Consider the following 15,718-nt stretch of genomic DNA (forward strand, 5'->3'; position numbering starts at 1 on the left):
TGGCCCTTAGCTCCCTCCAATTGGAGGATCTCCTGGCCTCTTTGACTGTCCAGCTCCCCTGGGCCATCTGTCCTTCCAGGTGGGCACCCCACCCCCAGGAGCTTGCATCTGTAGTCAACCTCCGGTCTACCATAAAATACCAAGGTAGACCCTTGTCTAGATTTGAGTGACTCCTCCACCACCAGAGCTTCCTCTGAACCTGAGGGGGCATCCTGAATTGCTTCTCCAGGGACTCCCCGTAGGACCAATTTGTCAATATTGCCTGTTGGAGATCCCTTGCATGGAGGCGTGCCCATTGCACTGCAGGGATGGATGCTGTGAGGAGGCCCAAAACTAACATGGCTGCCCTGATAGAAATAGGCAGGTTTGTCTGGGTCCTCTTCACGGCACTCTGAACCTTTTCTATTTTCTCTACTGGGAGAAAACTCTTTTCCTGTCTGGAGTCGATGGTGTATACCAGGAACTTTATCGACTGAGATGCAATCATGCTTGATTTCTCCCTGTTTATCAGCCAACCGAGACCCTCTAAGTGTCCTTCCCAGGTCCCTCTCCAATAGATGTTTTGTATTGGCAAAAATTAAAAGGTCGTCCAAGTATGGAACGATCGATATACCTTCTACTCTGAGGGGGCCTAAGGCCTCTGCTACGATCTTTGTAAATATCCTTGAAGATGAGGATAGACCGAACGGGAGAGCTCTGAACTGGAGATGTAGCACCGAGCCTCCCGTCCTGACCGCAAACCTCAGATATTTTTGTGATGCTATGGCCATAGGCACATGGAGATATGCATCTCTTAGGTTTATGGATGCCATAAAACAGTTTGGCATCAGAAGACTCTTCACCGAGAAAATTGTATCCATTCGGAATCTCTTGTATCTGATCGATTTGTTTAAAATCTTCAGATTCAGAATCAATCTGAATTTGCCCGATGGTTTCTTTACAAGGAAGATGTGTGAGTAACAGCCCAGCCCTACCTCCTCGGGGGGAACGTACATGATCACCCTTTGCTGCATCAGTTCTTGCAAAATAGAGATCATGGCTACTGATCTTTCTGGGTCTCGAGGAGCCTGGGTTACATAAAACCGTGCGGGGGGGGGGGGGATGAGCAAATTCCAGCCTGTAACCCTCTTTTATAGTCTTGAGGATAAACAGACTGTTTGTCACTGACTTCCACTGTGGAAAAAAGGTCTGTAACCTTGCTCCCACAGTTGGAAGACAGTCACTGGCTCTTTGGGTTTAGGGTAGGGGGGCGGAATAACACTCCCGACTTGCCCCTTCCTTTCTGCGGCTTCCAGGGCCTTCTATATCCTGTCTCTTTGGTTTCCGAGGTTTTTCGAAAAGCACGAACATTTTTAGTGCTCTGGGGGTTCACCTTCTTTTTAACAGGAAAGCCCTTCTTCTTGTCGGCCGTTCTGTCCAGTATGGCTTCAAGGTCAGGGCCGAACACCAAATCTCCCTCGAATGGAAGACTGCATAATTTGGTCTTTGAGGCAGTATCCCCTGTCCATGTTTTCACCCATAAGGCCCTACGGGCTGAGATTATCAGGGCTGAGGACCTGGCTGACATCTTTATTGATTCTGCCGAGACATCTGCCATATACCCCACTGCTTTTAAGAGGACAGGCAAGGTATCGAGCAGGTCCTTTCTAGGCGTTCCTGCCTCGATATGGTCTTTTAACTGTTCCAACCAGGGCTACTACTGTTGAAGCCATTGCTGGTTTTAGGTTTACCAATGTTGAGTCCCAAGCCTTCCTTAGGAGAGAATCAGGCCTTTTGTCCATGGAATCTTTTAGGATACCCATGTCCTCAAACGCAAGATCCGTATTCCTTGAAACCTGAGAAAAGGCCGCGTCAAGCTTAGGTTTCTTGTTCCATACCTGAGAGCTATCCTCTTCAAAGGGAAACCTGCATTTGAGGGACCTGGAAAAGAAAGGGGCCCTCTCTCGGTCTCTCCATTCCTTTTTGATAGTTTCGGATAGAAACGTATGTACCGGGAACACTCTGTTTCACCTCGCCCAAACCCTGAAACATTTTGTCATGCAGTGACAGTTGGGCTTTATCCTCTGTGATATTCAGAGTAGTGTGGATATTTTTAAGCAGGTCATCCACCTCCTCTAGGGATAATTTATACCGGGATGATGAAGCAGAAGCCTCCTTTACCTCCTCTGCCTCCTCCTCAGAAGCAGAGGACCCACTATGTTCCTCATCCTCCGAGTCACTGCCCCCCCCCTGGATGCAGATGCTGGGGAGTGAGAACGGGGCGCTGAGCTACTACCTGCAGCTGGGCGTCTGTCTAAATAAGACCGGAAAGATTCAAAAGTATCTGATAATTCTTTCCTAAAAGAACTTAGCAGCTCTCCTTGCTGAGACGCAGGAGTAGTGGAAGCTGCTTCTTCCTTGACCAAGTCGCTTATGCAGGACCTGCATAACACCTTGGTCCAAGAATCTCTAAGTACATTTTTACATGATGGGCATTTCCTCTTGCTAGGAGGGGAGAAATGTTTGGTCTTTTCTTTCACCTTCTGAAATACACCAAAGAAAAAACCCCAAACCTCAGTTACAATACACACACATGAACAAAGAGAAAAAAGACATGCTGCCAAATAGAACAGATTTAAATTTTCAAATTCTATTTGCTCTTCAGCCAGTGAATCCCCCCACAGACTCACTAAACAACTATTGAAAAAAGCATTATTCCTAAATAGTAACATAGGAAAAGAATGCTGCAGGCTTCCCAGTGCAAGGAAGGGAGGAAACGACATGGCTCAAACAGTAATGACAGAGACCACTGCCCCTGCTTACCTGAGCCTGGGTGACAATCGTGGCTCCTGCTATTGCCACCGCTGATTGATCCTCTTCCATCGTCAGCGAGGATCAATGGTGTCTTGGCGCTTTTATCAGTTTGAATTCCGCGCCAATCCTGGAAGTGATGTCAGCCGAATGAGACCGCCCCCTCTCCCTGCGTTCCGGCGGATTGAACCGGAAGCCGCGTCGCACCGTCGAAAGTCCCGCCCTCGGCCGGAATGACACGTTCGTCATCCGGACCTGGAAGACATGAGCCTGATACGAACGGCGCAAGATATGAATCCCAGCCGCGTCTCAGACCCAGCCGCCGGTCTAGAAGAGGGGGGACCTCCACAGCCTGACCCCCCTGGGTATGAAGGAGAGCGGACACCGGAGCGACCCCCGCACGTGAAGGGAGGAAGCTGGGCCAGGTCTGTACCAAAAAGAGAACAAACAACCGGTATGCCTCCAACTCTCCCCACCTGGAGAGAGCGCAGCACCCCTTGGTTCCCTGCAGCGCTTCCACCATGGCCAGAGGAAACACTACAACTGAGGCCATGGTGGAAGTGTCCGGTCTTTAAAGTGATCTGCAGTGTTTCCTGGGAAAGTGGGTGGAGCTGCGCTCTCTCCAGGTGCTGTCCTGAAAGGGAGAAATAAATATTAAATCCTTTATCAGCTGGGAGGACATTTAAATAATTTAGTATGAGTTAGGCCCCATCACACTAACAATCCTATAGTTTGCAATAATTTGTCAGCATCAGGATCATTCTGCAGGACACAGTAGGACAGTGAAACATCTACCTACCTGTATGTGTTGTTCCCTCTTCAGTTGCACAAGCAAGGCATTGCTCTCTTGCTGGTAACTTAGCATTTTCATCAGTGATGGAGTGACACTTTGCTCGTGTAGCTGGTGAGGGAGGGACACATACATGCAGGTGAGCTTTTAACTGCACATCTTAGCATCCCTGTTGCTTATAAGTTCTGACCAGCGACATGATCACTAGTGTAACAGGGGCCTTTAATGTGTCACTAAAGCCATCTACATCCCAATTGCCAAATAGGTCAGACAGACTAACAAAAAGTAATCAATCCCCAAATCACACTTTTTCAAGTAGGATAAATACCTTTTTTTTAGATTTTTCATTTAGGTTATTTGACTCTTCTCTGCATGTCTGTGTGGGCAGGGGTACACTGCAATACATCAGGTGATTGGTTACGTGCAGATGTCCCTGCAGACTCTTGTACTCCTGTCCTTCACCTATCGCACCTCTGATCCTCCAATCCCCCAGTGAGTGGCTGCCAAGAAAAAAAAAGTTGTGCCACCCACTCAGTGGCAGTTGGTAGGTGAGGTGTTAAAATGTGCAGTATGCTGGGAATTGGAGTTCAACCTTGCCTACTAGCACTGCTCACTCTCTTTCCATAGACCAAGTGGCATACTACATTCCCCATGAGTGTTAGAGGGTGATTGTCTGAGGTTGTCAAATATAATTGCCATGAGACTGGTGAGCCAGGATTGGCAGGACTGCTATAAAATTATATAATGTGGGTATGTTGGAGAAGAGGGCAAAATGGCAACACTGTAGATGGAAGATCAGCCTGAAGAACGTTGCCTCTGTGAATGAAGAAAGGCAAGCTACAGGCATGATCACCTGTATTTTCTATATACGGTTATGGTTTTACAGCAATAGAAGACCACACAGAAATTTACATATGTAATTGGGAGCCTCTAATGAAGAAATACATTTTGGGCTTAAAGAAGCTTTAGTCCTTTGCATCAGAAAATAGCAAGGCAGCTAGTATTTCTGCTAGAAACTTACCATTGTTTAATTGGTCTTTGGAAAATACTAGCTGCCTTGGACAGGAAAATGTTGAAGACAACAGTAAAGATCAACAAAAGAAATTTTTTGCTAAGGATAAGTTGATTTTTTGATAGTTTCGGATAGAAACGTATGTACCGGGAACACTCTGTTTCACCTCGCCCAAACCCTGAAACATTTTGTCATGCAGTGACAGTTGGGCTTTATCCTCTGTGATATTCAGAGTAGTGTGGATATTTTTAAGCAGGTCATCCACCTCCTCTAGGGATAATTTATACCGGGATGATGAAGCAGAAGCCTCCTTTACCTCCTCTGCCTCCTCCTCAGAAGCAGAGGACCCACTATGTTCCTCATCCTCCGAGTCACTGCCCCCCCCCTGGATGCAGATGCTGGGGAGTGAGAACGGGGCGCTGAGCTACTACCTGCAGCTGGGCGTCTGTCTAAATAAGACCGGAAAGATTCAAAAGTATCTGATAATTCTTTCCTAAAAGAACTTAGCAGCTCTCCTTGCTGAGACGCAGGAGTAGTGGAAGCTGCTTCTTCCTTGACCAAGTCGCTTATGCAGGACCTGCATAACACCTTGGTCCAAGAATCTCTAAGTACATTTTTACATGATGGGCATTTCCTCTTGCTAGGAGGGGAGAAATGTTTGGTCTTTTCTTTCACCTTCTGAAATACACCAAAGAAAAAACCCCAAACCTCAGTTACAATACACACACATGAACAAAGAGAAAAAAGACATGCTGCCAAATAGAACAGATTTAAATTTTCAAATTCTATTTGCTCTTCAGCCAGTGAATCCCCCCACAGACTCACTAAACAACTATTGAAAAAAGCATTATTCCTAAATAGTAACATAGGAAAAGAATGCTGCAGGCTTCCCAGTGCAAGGAAGGGAGGAAACGACATGGCTCAAACAGTAATGACAGAGACCACTGCCCCTGCTTACCTGAGCCTGGGTGACAATCGTGGCTCCTGCTATTGCCACCGCTGATTGATCCTCTTCCATCGTCAGCGAGGATCAATGGTGTCTTGGCGCTTTTATCAGTTTGAATTCCGCGCCAATCCTGGAAGTGATGTCAGCCGAATGAGACCGCCCCCTCTCCCTGCGTTCCGGCGGATTGAACCGGAAGCCGCGTCGCACCGTCGAAAGTCCCGCCCTCGGCCGGAATGACACGTTCGTCATCCGGACCTGGAAGACATGAGCCTGATACGAACGGCGCAAGATATGAATCCCAGCCGCGTCTCAGACCCAGCCGCCGGTCTAGAAGAGGGGGGACCTCCACAGCCTGACCCCCCTGGGTATGAAGGAGAGCGGACACCGGAGCGACCCCCGCACGTGAAGGGAGGAAGCTGGGCCAGGTCTGTACCAAAAAGAGAACAAACAACCGGTATGCCTCCAACTCTCCCCACCTGGAGAGAGCGCAGCACCCCTTGGTTCCCTGCAGCGCTTCCACCATGGCCAGAGGAAACACTACAACTGAGGCCATGGTGGAAGTGTCCGGTCTTTAAAGTGATCTGCAGTGTTTCCTGGGAAAGTGGGTGGAGCTGCGCTCTCTCCAGGTGCTGTCCTGAAAGGGAGAAATAAATATTAAATCCTTTATCAGCTGGGAGGACATTTAAATAATTTAGTATGAGTTAGGCCCCATCACACTAACAATCCTATAGTTTGCAATAATTTGTCAGCATCAGGATCATTCTGCAGGACACAGTAGGACAGTGAAACCTGTATGTGTTGTTCCCTCTTCAGTTGCACAAGCAAGGCATTGCTCTCTTGCTGGTAACTTAGCATTTTCATCAGTGATGGAGTGACACTTTGCTCGTGTAGCTGGTGAGGGAGGGACACATACATGCAGGTGAGCTTTTAACTGCACATCTTAGCATCCCTGTTGCTTATAAGTTCTGACCAGCGACATGATCACTAGTGTAACAGGGGCCTTTAATGTGTCACTAAAGCCATCTACATCCCAATTGCCAAATAGGTCAGACAGACTAACAAAAAGTAATCAATCCCCAAATCACACTTTTTCAAGTAGGATAAATACCTTTTTTTTAGATTTTTCATTTAGGTTATTTGACTCTTCTCTGCATGTCTGTGTGGGCAGGGGTACACTGCAATACATCAGGTGATTGGTTACGTGCAGATGTCCCTGCAGACTCTTGTACTCCTGTCCTTCACCTATCGCACCTCTGATCCTCCAATCCCCCAGTGAGTGGCTGCCAAGAAAAAAAAAGTTGTGCCACCCACTCAGTGGCAGTTGGTAGGTGAGGTGTTAAAATGTGCAGTATGCTGGGAATTGGAGTTCAACCTTGCCTACTAGCACTGCTCTCTCTCTTTCCATAGACCAAGTGGCATACTACATTCCCCATGAGTGTTAGAGGGTGATTGTCTGAGGTTGTCAAATATAATTGCCATGAGACTGGTGAGCCAGGATTGGCAGGACTGCTATAAAATTATATAATGTGGGTATGTTGGAGAAGAGGGCAAAATGGCAACACTGTAGATGGAAGATCAGCCTGAAGAACGTTGCCTCTGTGAATGAAGAAAGGCAAGCTACAGGCATGATCACCTGTATTTTCTATATACGGTTATGGTTTTACAGCAATAGAAGACCACACAGAAATTTACATATGTAATTGGGAGCCTCTAATGAAGAAATACATTTTGGGCTTAAAGAAGCTTTAGTCCTTTGCATCAGAAAATAGCAAGGCAGCTAGTATTTCTGCTAGAAACTTACCATTGTTTAATTGGTCTTTGGAAAATACTAGCTGCCTTGGACAGGAAAATGTTGAAGACAACAGTAAAGATCAACAAAAGAAATTTTTTGCTAAGGATAAGTTGATTTTTCAATCCTCCTGCTTGTAGCATGTAGCCCACGGGAACAGTTTTAATGGCCATTTAAACCTTTCAATCTTCCAGTTGCTGGAGGGAGTTAAGGTGGACCACAGAGAAAGATGAAAAAGAGTTTTCTATTAAAAGAATGTGATGCCATTCAGACATGACATGCAGTGCAGGGGAAATAAGTCATGTGTGTATCAGATCTCAGCTGTGAAGCTGGCTGACTGACACCCACAATTCTACTGATACACGTTTTACTAGGAAATGACAATCAACCTTTATTCTTTTACTTTAACCAAATATATTTTTAAATATTTTTTTGTCATGTAAATCAGAATGTGACACAAAAAGGCTATGTCACAGCAAGTGTACCTAGAGAAATGCAAAATGAGAGGACCAAGGCTAGATATCATGAAATGTCACAAGTACAGATCTTCCAGTTGAAATAACAGCTAATGTAAAATCCATCAATCAGACAGTATTCATTCTGTTGAGTCAACTGTGTTCCAACAGGGATTTCCCCTTTGCTTTATCAGGAAGCAGTGATGTCATACACCAAATTATGTGTTAAGCATGCAGCCTAAGGTTTTAAAAAAGCCTCCCAGACACATAAATTACTTGCTCTCTCTACTTGTACCCATTTTGCTCTACTGTACTACCAGTATTTCCCCAATTCATTTATGTATGTGTTGCCAACTTATGATAAGGCTGTGGGCTAATTTGAGCACCACTATAAATGCTATACCAGTTCAGGCTCAACAGAGAAATTATTAATAGTCACGCTAAGGTTGGGTTACGCGTACAGTGTTAGCATGGTAAGCATGTTTCAGAGAAGCTTGGGAGCCTTAGCTTTTTTTAAATATTCTAGAAAATTAATTGTCAATATCACATGTAAAATTAGACTAGCCGTCAATTATACTATAAAACATGGCTTACATATGTCTATGGTAGGACTCAAACTAGTTATAAAGTTGTTCAGCATTTACCATGGCTCTGTGTATAATTTAGGCAATAGGAACTGATTTGCAAGTTAATCATGGTACCAGATGTCACTCTGCATACTGCACCATTTCAAAAATGTTTAGGATTAATAGTACTTTCTACTTTAGACTTGATCATAGAATAGTATATAATAGAAGTTTTCCTTGATATCAAATGTGGTGTTGTATACAGCTTGTTTTATTACATGTGATTTAACTTGATGCCAGACCTAGATGAGAATAATCTTTAGCTACCAAATACAGCTCCATGGTATTGATTTACCAAAAGTAAGTGTTCTATCTCACAAGTTCAAAAGTAGTCATCTGCATGCATATAACACATATTTACCCCAATTATTGCTGCATTTATAAAAGCGTATCCAAACCCAAACACAATAATGTCATGGGGTTGATTTACTAAAACTGGAGATGGAAAAATCTGGTGCAGCTGTGCATGGTATATCCCAGGAATCTCCAAACTATGGCCCTCCAGTTGTTGCGGAACTGCATGTCCCATGAGGCATTGTAAAATTCTGACATTCACAGACATAACTAGGTATGATGGGAATTGTAGTTCCTGAACAACTGGAGGGCCGTAGTTTGGAGACCCCTGATCAGCTTCTAATTTCAGCTTTTTCAATTAAGCTTTGACAAAAAAAACCTGAAAGCTGGGCTGCTTACCAATCCTTACACATGGTGGCTGCAGTAATTGTTTTAGACTTTTTCCCTTTATTTTCTCCTGGTGATCCCATCAGTAAGTCTGTTATTTTTCAGCTTCCTTTACCCGACCAAGCTGTCCAGAAAAAGTGTCAGTTAGAGGGTTGAGACAAACCATTTAGCATTGACAAGGGTACTTACAATGGTCTGCTTTCATTTATGTATTTAAAAAGTTTGATCCTGAAAGAAAAAAAGTGCTGCAACTTCTTTGAAAGTATTAACTGGGGTTTTGCGTTAATTTATTAGTCAAGTCCATCTAAATCTGCTAGCCCATCTAACATAACCCTGTCATCAGGTTGACAGTGCTGTTGTCCAAAGGCGGCTCTGTTGCTCCTTCAGTGGAGAGGAAACATCCTAAGACAGGAAGTCTGTTACTGGTTGGATTTTGGGGGTGGGAAGCCCAATAATGATTGATTCCCTGTAGGTAATGCAATTGGAGCAGTTGCTTGACCTAATTTGTGGTAGGCTTTCTTTGTGTGCTTTACATACGGTAAATGCAAACTGTATGAGTAGCCAAAATGTTTCCTTTTAGTTTTGGATGGAGTGAGGATTCAAACCCCTGTAGAGTTTTCATTGCTGTCTGTGAGCTTGCTGTTGAGATTCACTTTCTATATTTGCTCTTGTGACCATTGTAATCTAGCAGAAAATTATGGGAAATTCAGAATGTTAGAGTTGTCACACAAACAGGAGGAACATTTAAATCTTCTAAAGGAGACACCTATTTTGGTGACAGCTACTTGAGAAGGGAACTCTACTCATTGTGTAGTGGTTTTCTCTCACTTTCTGCGAAAAGCGAAAGTTAAAATATTCCCAATGTCACATAGATAGCAACAAATACATTCACAGAAATGTTTACCCTTTCATACTCAATCCAAACTTAAAAACAAGAAACAAAGGGGTTTATTTACTAAAGGCAAATCCACCTTGCACTGAAAGTGCACTTGGAAGTAAAGTCACTGTAGAGCCGGGGGGAATATGCAAGGACAATAAAAAACAGCATTTTAGCTTGCACATGATTGGATGGTAAAATCAGTAGAGCTTCTACTCATTTCAGATATACCCCTGATATTTAGAGTGACTGCACTTCCAAGTGCACTTTCAGTGCAAAGTGGATTTACCTTTCGTAAATAACCCCATTGAGAAGTAATTTATTCTATAGCCAAAAGGCCATTTGGTTTAATAACCGATTTTCATCAATGTGCCCTTGTGTAGAGCTCCATAATAGAACCAGAGGTTTTCCACCAGGAACAACTGCAGAACTAGCAGTATAAGACAATAAGGACACTTTTGAATCAAACTGTAGAGATATACGTCCTTGACCTCCAAGAGGCAGCTGGAGAAGCATTTTGGTCTCCTATCAAAAATACTAACAGCAAGTAGTTTGGAGCAGTGTTGGCAATTAGGAAGGTTAAGAAGACAAAGAAGAAAGGACAGGCTAATAAATAAGTCCTTGATTAGCAATATAAGAGAACAAAAATGAAAATGCAATCTTGGAAATTAGAAAATGTTGAGTTTGTCCTTGTACCTTTCCAAGGAAAATGAGTCTGGTTGGGGATTACTTTTCAAAGTTTCAAACTTGCATATTTTTTTTATTTTAAATGATTAGTTTGTTTTCACTTTTTTAACACATTGCAATATGCTGTTTTTCAGGTTCATTGGGCACTGCAGGAAGAGTGTGTGACAAAGTCTCCAGAGGGACAGATGGCTGTGAAGTTATGTGCTGTGGTAGAGGTTATGACACCACTCGTGTTAACCGAACCACCAAATGCGAGTGTAAATTCCACTGGTGTTGTGCAGTGCGTTGTAAGGAATGCGAAGAAACAGTCGATGTGCATACATGTAAGGCTCCAAAACGGGCAGAATGGCTGGATCAGACTTGAATCAATCCGGCATCTACACTTTGGACAAGGAGTCACAGGCCCCGCAAGATTCTGGGCATAAGTGTAGTACAGTTGCATGGCTTCTTATTTAAGTAATTCTGCAAGGCACTAAAGACAAGACTACACTTCCCAGGATGCAATGCGGACCCTATGACAAAGGCCAGCAAAGAACCAGCCCTTTCTGTAAGAGAAGTTTGCAATAAAATAAGTGGTTTTCTAACTGCGATTCCTGATCTAGTGGTACACAACAGACCACTGCTTGACAGCTTTTTTCTGCTGTGTGGCTTTATATCATTATTGGAGACTGATTCTTATATGCAAGTGCTTTTTGCCAATATGCAACAAATATACTGAGGAAAAAAAGGAGAATATGTTGATTGTCATCAGAAAATGTTTTCTTGTAGATGCTTTCAAACTGTTAATTATTAGTGAACCTCTGCAGTAACAGCCTGTTTAATACTACAAATGCATGGGACAATTTCCACTTACAGAAACAAGAAAATGGTTCACTGGAAAGAATATAGCTGTGCGCACCATCATTTCATGCCTAGATTTTTCATTTGGTGGACTATGTTTCAAAATATTTTAAGAATATTTTCATAGTATAAAGTCAAGAGCCTTTGTGAAGCTGCTCAGAAGGCCATGTGGATTTTTACAGAAACTAAATGAAATTGTATGAAATGCTCCCATGCTGACTGCACAAGTTAAAAATGGAGACTTGCAAATTATTCTTTGGATTTTGGAGAACTCTGGATTCGACTGTGACACCCATATTTTGTTAGACTTGCTTCTATGATGTGTATACTGCTTTAATATTTTTTTTAAATGTAAACTTATATTGCAAACCCATTTTGTTGTGCTCCTTGCCCATCACTGAAAATGGGTAAATATCCTTATTTATTCATATACATTATAAAGAGGAAAAGAATAAAGTATTAGAGATGCAATTACTGTATATTATATACTTTTCTGTTTACCATAAACTCAAAGATCTGTTCTTCATCAGAAAGTTTGGGCACAAATTTGAGAATTGGTACTGCGCACCCACCAAGTGTTGAAGAATTATAAGGGCAAAATCAGATTTCTGGGGAAGGTTAGCAGGCTCCACTTAGCTTTCCAACAACTTTAGCCCAGGCAAGCTTCTTCAAATCATACATCTCATCAAATTTTTTATCTCATACAGTGTAAAGTACGTTGTAAAGGTTGTTTATACCTGATCACCACTTTAAGCTGGTCATACACTAGTAGAATTTGAGGATTTTCGTTTTAAGAACACTTGTTCAATACTCTTATTGTTAGTGCGGTCAAATTGATGTTGGATTTATAGTTTCTAGAATGGGTTTCTAGAATTAACAAAATTTCTAACACTGTATGTGGTTTTTGTCCAGAAAATATACAGACAACACAATGGCTAAGCGGTTAGTACTGCTGCCTAGCAGCACTAGGATCATCAGTTCAAATCCCAACCATGGCACTTACTGCACAGTGTTTGTATGTTCTCACTGGGCCTGCTCCAAAGACATGCTGGTAGGTTAATAGGCTAATGTCTAAATTGGCCCTAGTATGAATATGAGTTATGGACCTCAGATTGAAAGCTTTTTGAGGGTTAGGACTGATGTACAATATATATGTGAAGCGCTGTGTAAATTGATGGTGCTATATACAGTAAGTACTTGTAATAAAACAAATAAATTCCAAAATCAAATGTTGAAGGCAGCAACATTTTTAAGTACTTTCAAACAACATGTGTCCAGTCATCAAAATGTAGAAAGAATCTTTGTGTGAATATTCATTCAAAAGTCTACTAGTGTATGGACAGCTTTGGAAAGTTTAACGGGACAAACTATATTTGCGCATTATGATCTATGTTTTCACACTGATGCTTTGACACCTACACGATTAAGAATGTCTGCATTTCAAGCCTAGTTTGTTTTCTAATAACAATATATTTTGATTTGGTCCAACCTTCTGCTATGCATAAAAAAATAATAAAAGTTAGCATGTGAGTGGTTTTAATATTTTTCACCATGAACACTAGTAAATATTATTTGTCCATTACTCTAAACTACCTTTAACATCCTCTAATTTATAATACTGGTATCAGTTGCATCCCATCCTGTCAAAACATGTACTCAACTGAGTTTGTGCATATCTATTGTATTTATTGGCTCTAGGTGCAAAATTGTACACTATGGCCATTTTGTCAATAATATAGGTTGAATTATTGCAGGAAAAAATACATTAACAATGACATAACAGACAACGATGGACATGATTCAATTCTGTGCACGTTTGTGAATAAAACAATTTGCGCTCTTGCGGTTTTTCTCCCCTAATCCCATGATTATCTTTCTTCCTACCTGTTTATTTTGTCTAATCACCAACCTTTTGTATAGGTACATACTTTGATAACTATGCAGTGGAGGGATATCTTGTCCATCTCCAGTCCTATGCAATCTTGGTCTCTATGTCCAATGTCTTGGGACACCCTGATGCAACCCTATTTATAAAAGCAAGCGATAAATAAAATATGAGCTTCATCTATGTCTTTCATACTTGGTTGATAATTTATAGCATTTTAGGATCTGTTTTTTGTCTTTGTTAGAAAAAAACCTCATATAAAATGTTGCCTTTTATTTTTAGGTAATGTCACCTTTGTAAACATTACGTGTAACAACAGCTTAGTGTAGAAGTAGATACACACATGCAATTATTTTAAAATGTGTATTTGGAGCATACAGAAGTAACACACTGTTTTACGGTTGTAGTTTTTTCTTTCAGGCAATTCCACAGATGTACTGGTTAGGTAATAAACACTACCAGCATAAGCAGCAGAACAATCCATTATCTTATAAAACACAAAACATACAGTGAAAACTCTCATCATGCTTACTAACCCCTACCTTCTTGTCCAGCCTTTTTAGCCACAATCATAGTCACAACCAGCATATATATAAATAAAAAAACACATACAGCATTCCAGTATGATGCTGTATACCTATAATATGTACATACATAGGTTTACATGGCTCATATATTACTAAAAGAGGGGGCAGGGTGTGACTTTAATGGTACCAATGACAATGAAAGAAGGTCCAAAATAATTATTGACTTTCTTGACAGAGTCTAAAAGTTACCATACATCAAGAAATAAACAACTAAATGCATCAATGGTTATCTGCGTCATAGCTGTTCCCCATCCATCAAGATGTCTTTCAGATGACAACTTGAAAAACTCAACACATTGCAACTCATAAAGAGTCTTCATCAGGAGAAAAGTGGTATATTCTAAAATGTAGATACTGTACACATAAGTACCAATGTCAAGCAACATCAATATTTGCACAGAAAACCAGCCAAACATGTTTCTATATAAAAGATTACTGCCCGGAGATTATCCAGAGATGCATTGATAAAAATAAATGGATGCACGTCCAGAAAAAGAGGTCCCAGAGGTAAAACTAGGTAGGGTGCAAGGTAGAATGGTCCAATCACCTCCTCAAAGAATATGAGGGGAGGGGAGGTAACTTACCAAAAAGTATATCAAACAAATAGTCAGTATGCCACATTCAACCCAGACATATACTCTATAATAGTAATATAATAATGAGGGGGAATATATATATATAAATAAGGAAGAAATAATGCAATAATAAAAAAATATGAACTATCTACCTGGTACGATGAAATAACAGAATCCAGGACTCATGAGACCTTCTCAGTGGTACCAAACAGACACACAGCAAGGGCAACACTGGCTATGTAAAAATCAGGCAGCGTAATAAAGGGTAACACCTTGGATCAGCTGACCAACGGTGGCCAATTAAACTGGTAAGGTGGTAATAGGCTGTAAAAAAACAGCTGGACAAAGAGGAGGCACCCAGAGAGTGGGTACTGCCTCCCTAGATCTCCCCCACTTGTCCTCACCTTAAGGGTTCATGTCATCTTACAGTGAGCTGTAACCCACATTACTTCCAGGATGATGACTGGCGTCACTTCCGGCGTGCTTGGACATCACCTCCTGTGTGGCCGACATCAGCCCAGGAAGCAAAGGGGAAAGGAAAGCGTGGCCATCTTTGGTGGGGCAAAGCGCCAGTACATCCAAAAGATACCATCCATGCTTCAGGAAGAAGCAACAACCCACAAAGTCAAGAGGGGATTTGGGCAAAACGAGGGAATGAGTGGAAAAAAATACCTCCATCACTGGGAAAAAAATCACAGTGTGGGGAGCTGTGAATAAAATAAATGTTTTGAGTACTCTAGGTTCTGGTGGACTCGGTTGGATGCCTAGCATGTCCAGTCCACACACTGTGATCTTTAAGAGTTGAAACGTGTTGAGGTTTTAAAGTTGCCATCTGAAAGACATTTTGAGATAACACATTGCAGATAACCATTGATGCATTTGGTTGTTATTTGTTGATGCATGGTAACTTTTAAACTTTGTCAATAAAGTCAATAACTTTTTAGAACCTTCTTTCATTCTGTCATTGGTGCAGTTAAAGTCACAGCCTGCCCCCTCTTTTAGTAATCTACATTTCAATAGGGATGAGGTGACGTGTGACCTTGGTTGGGATTCAGCATCAAGTTTACAGTTTACATGGCTTCTCTAAATGTACATCCATCTCTAATTGGGTCTTTCAATAGGAGTAACATGTAAGTTTAGAAGATTTTAATGTGGATGGGATAGAGGAAAGCAGAATA

The 15,718-nt window shown here is 41.9% G+C and overlaps 1 protein-coding gene across 1 annotated transcript in view; it reads left to right on the forward strand.

Annotated features, from left to right (window-relative positions):
• Positions 1-13,561, forward strand: part of WNT2B (Wnt family member 2B) — a 151,808-nt gene extending 138,247 nt beyond the window's left edge. The window contains exon 5 of the mRNA XM_077481539.1: positions 10,788-13,561. Within this exon, the coding sequence (XP_077337665.1) occupies positions 10,788-11,017 (230 nt within the window). The 3' untranslated portion in view covers positions 11,018-13,561. The remainder of the gene's footprint in view (positions 1-10,787) is intronic.
• Positions 13,562-15,718: the final 2,157 nt, after the last annotated feature.

This window comes from Lithobates pipiens, unplaced genomic scaffold (assembly GCF_037356315.1).
Source record: "Lithobates pipiens isolate NorthernLeopardFrog02 unplaced genomic scaffold, aLitPip1_a1.2 Scaffold_16, whole genome shotgun sequence".
Lineage (NCBI taxonomy): Eukaryota > Metazoa > Chordata > Amphibia > Anura > Ranidae > Lithobates > Lithobates pipiens.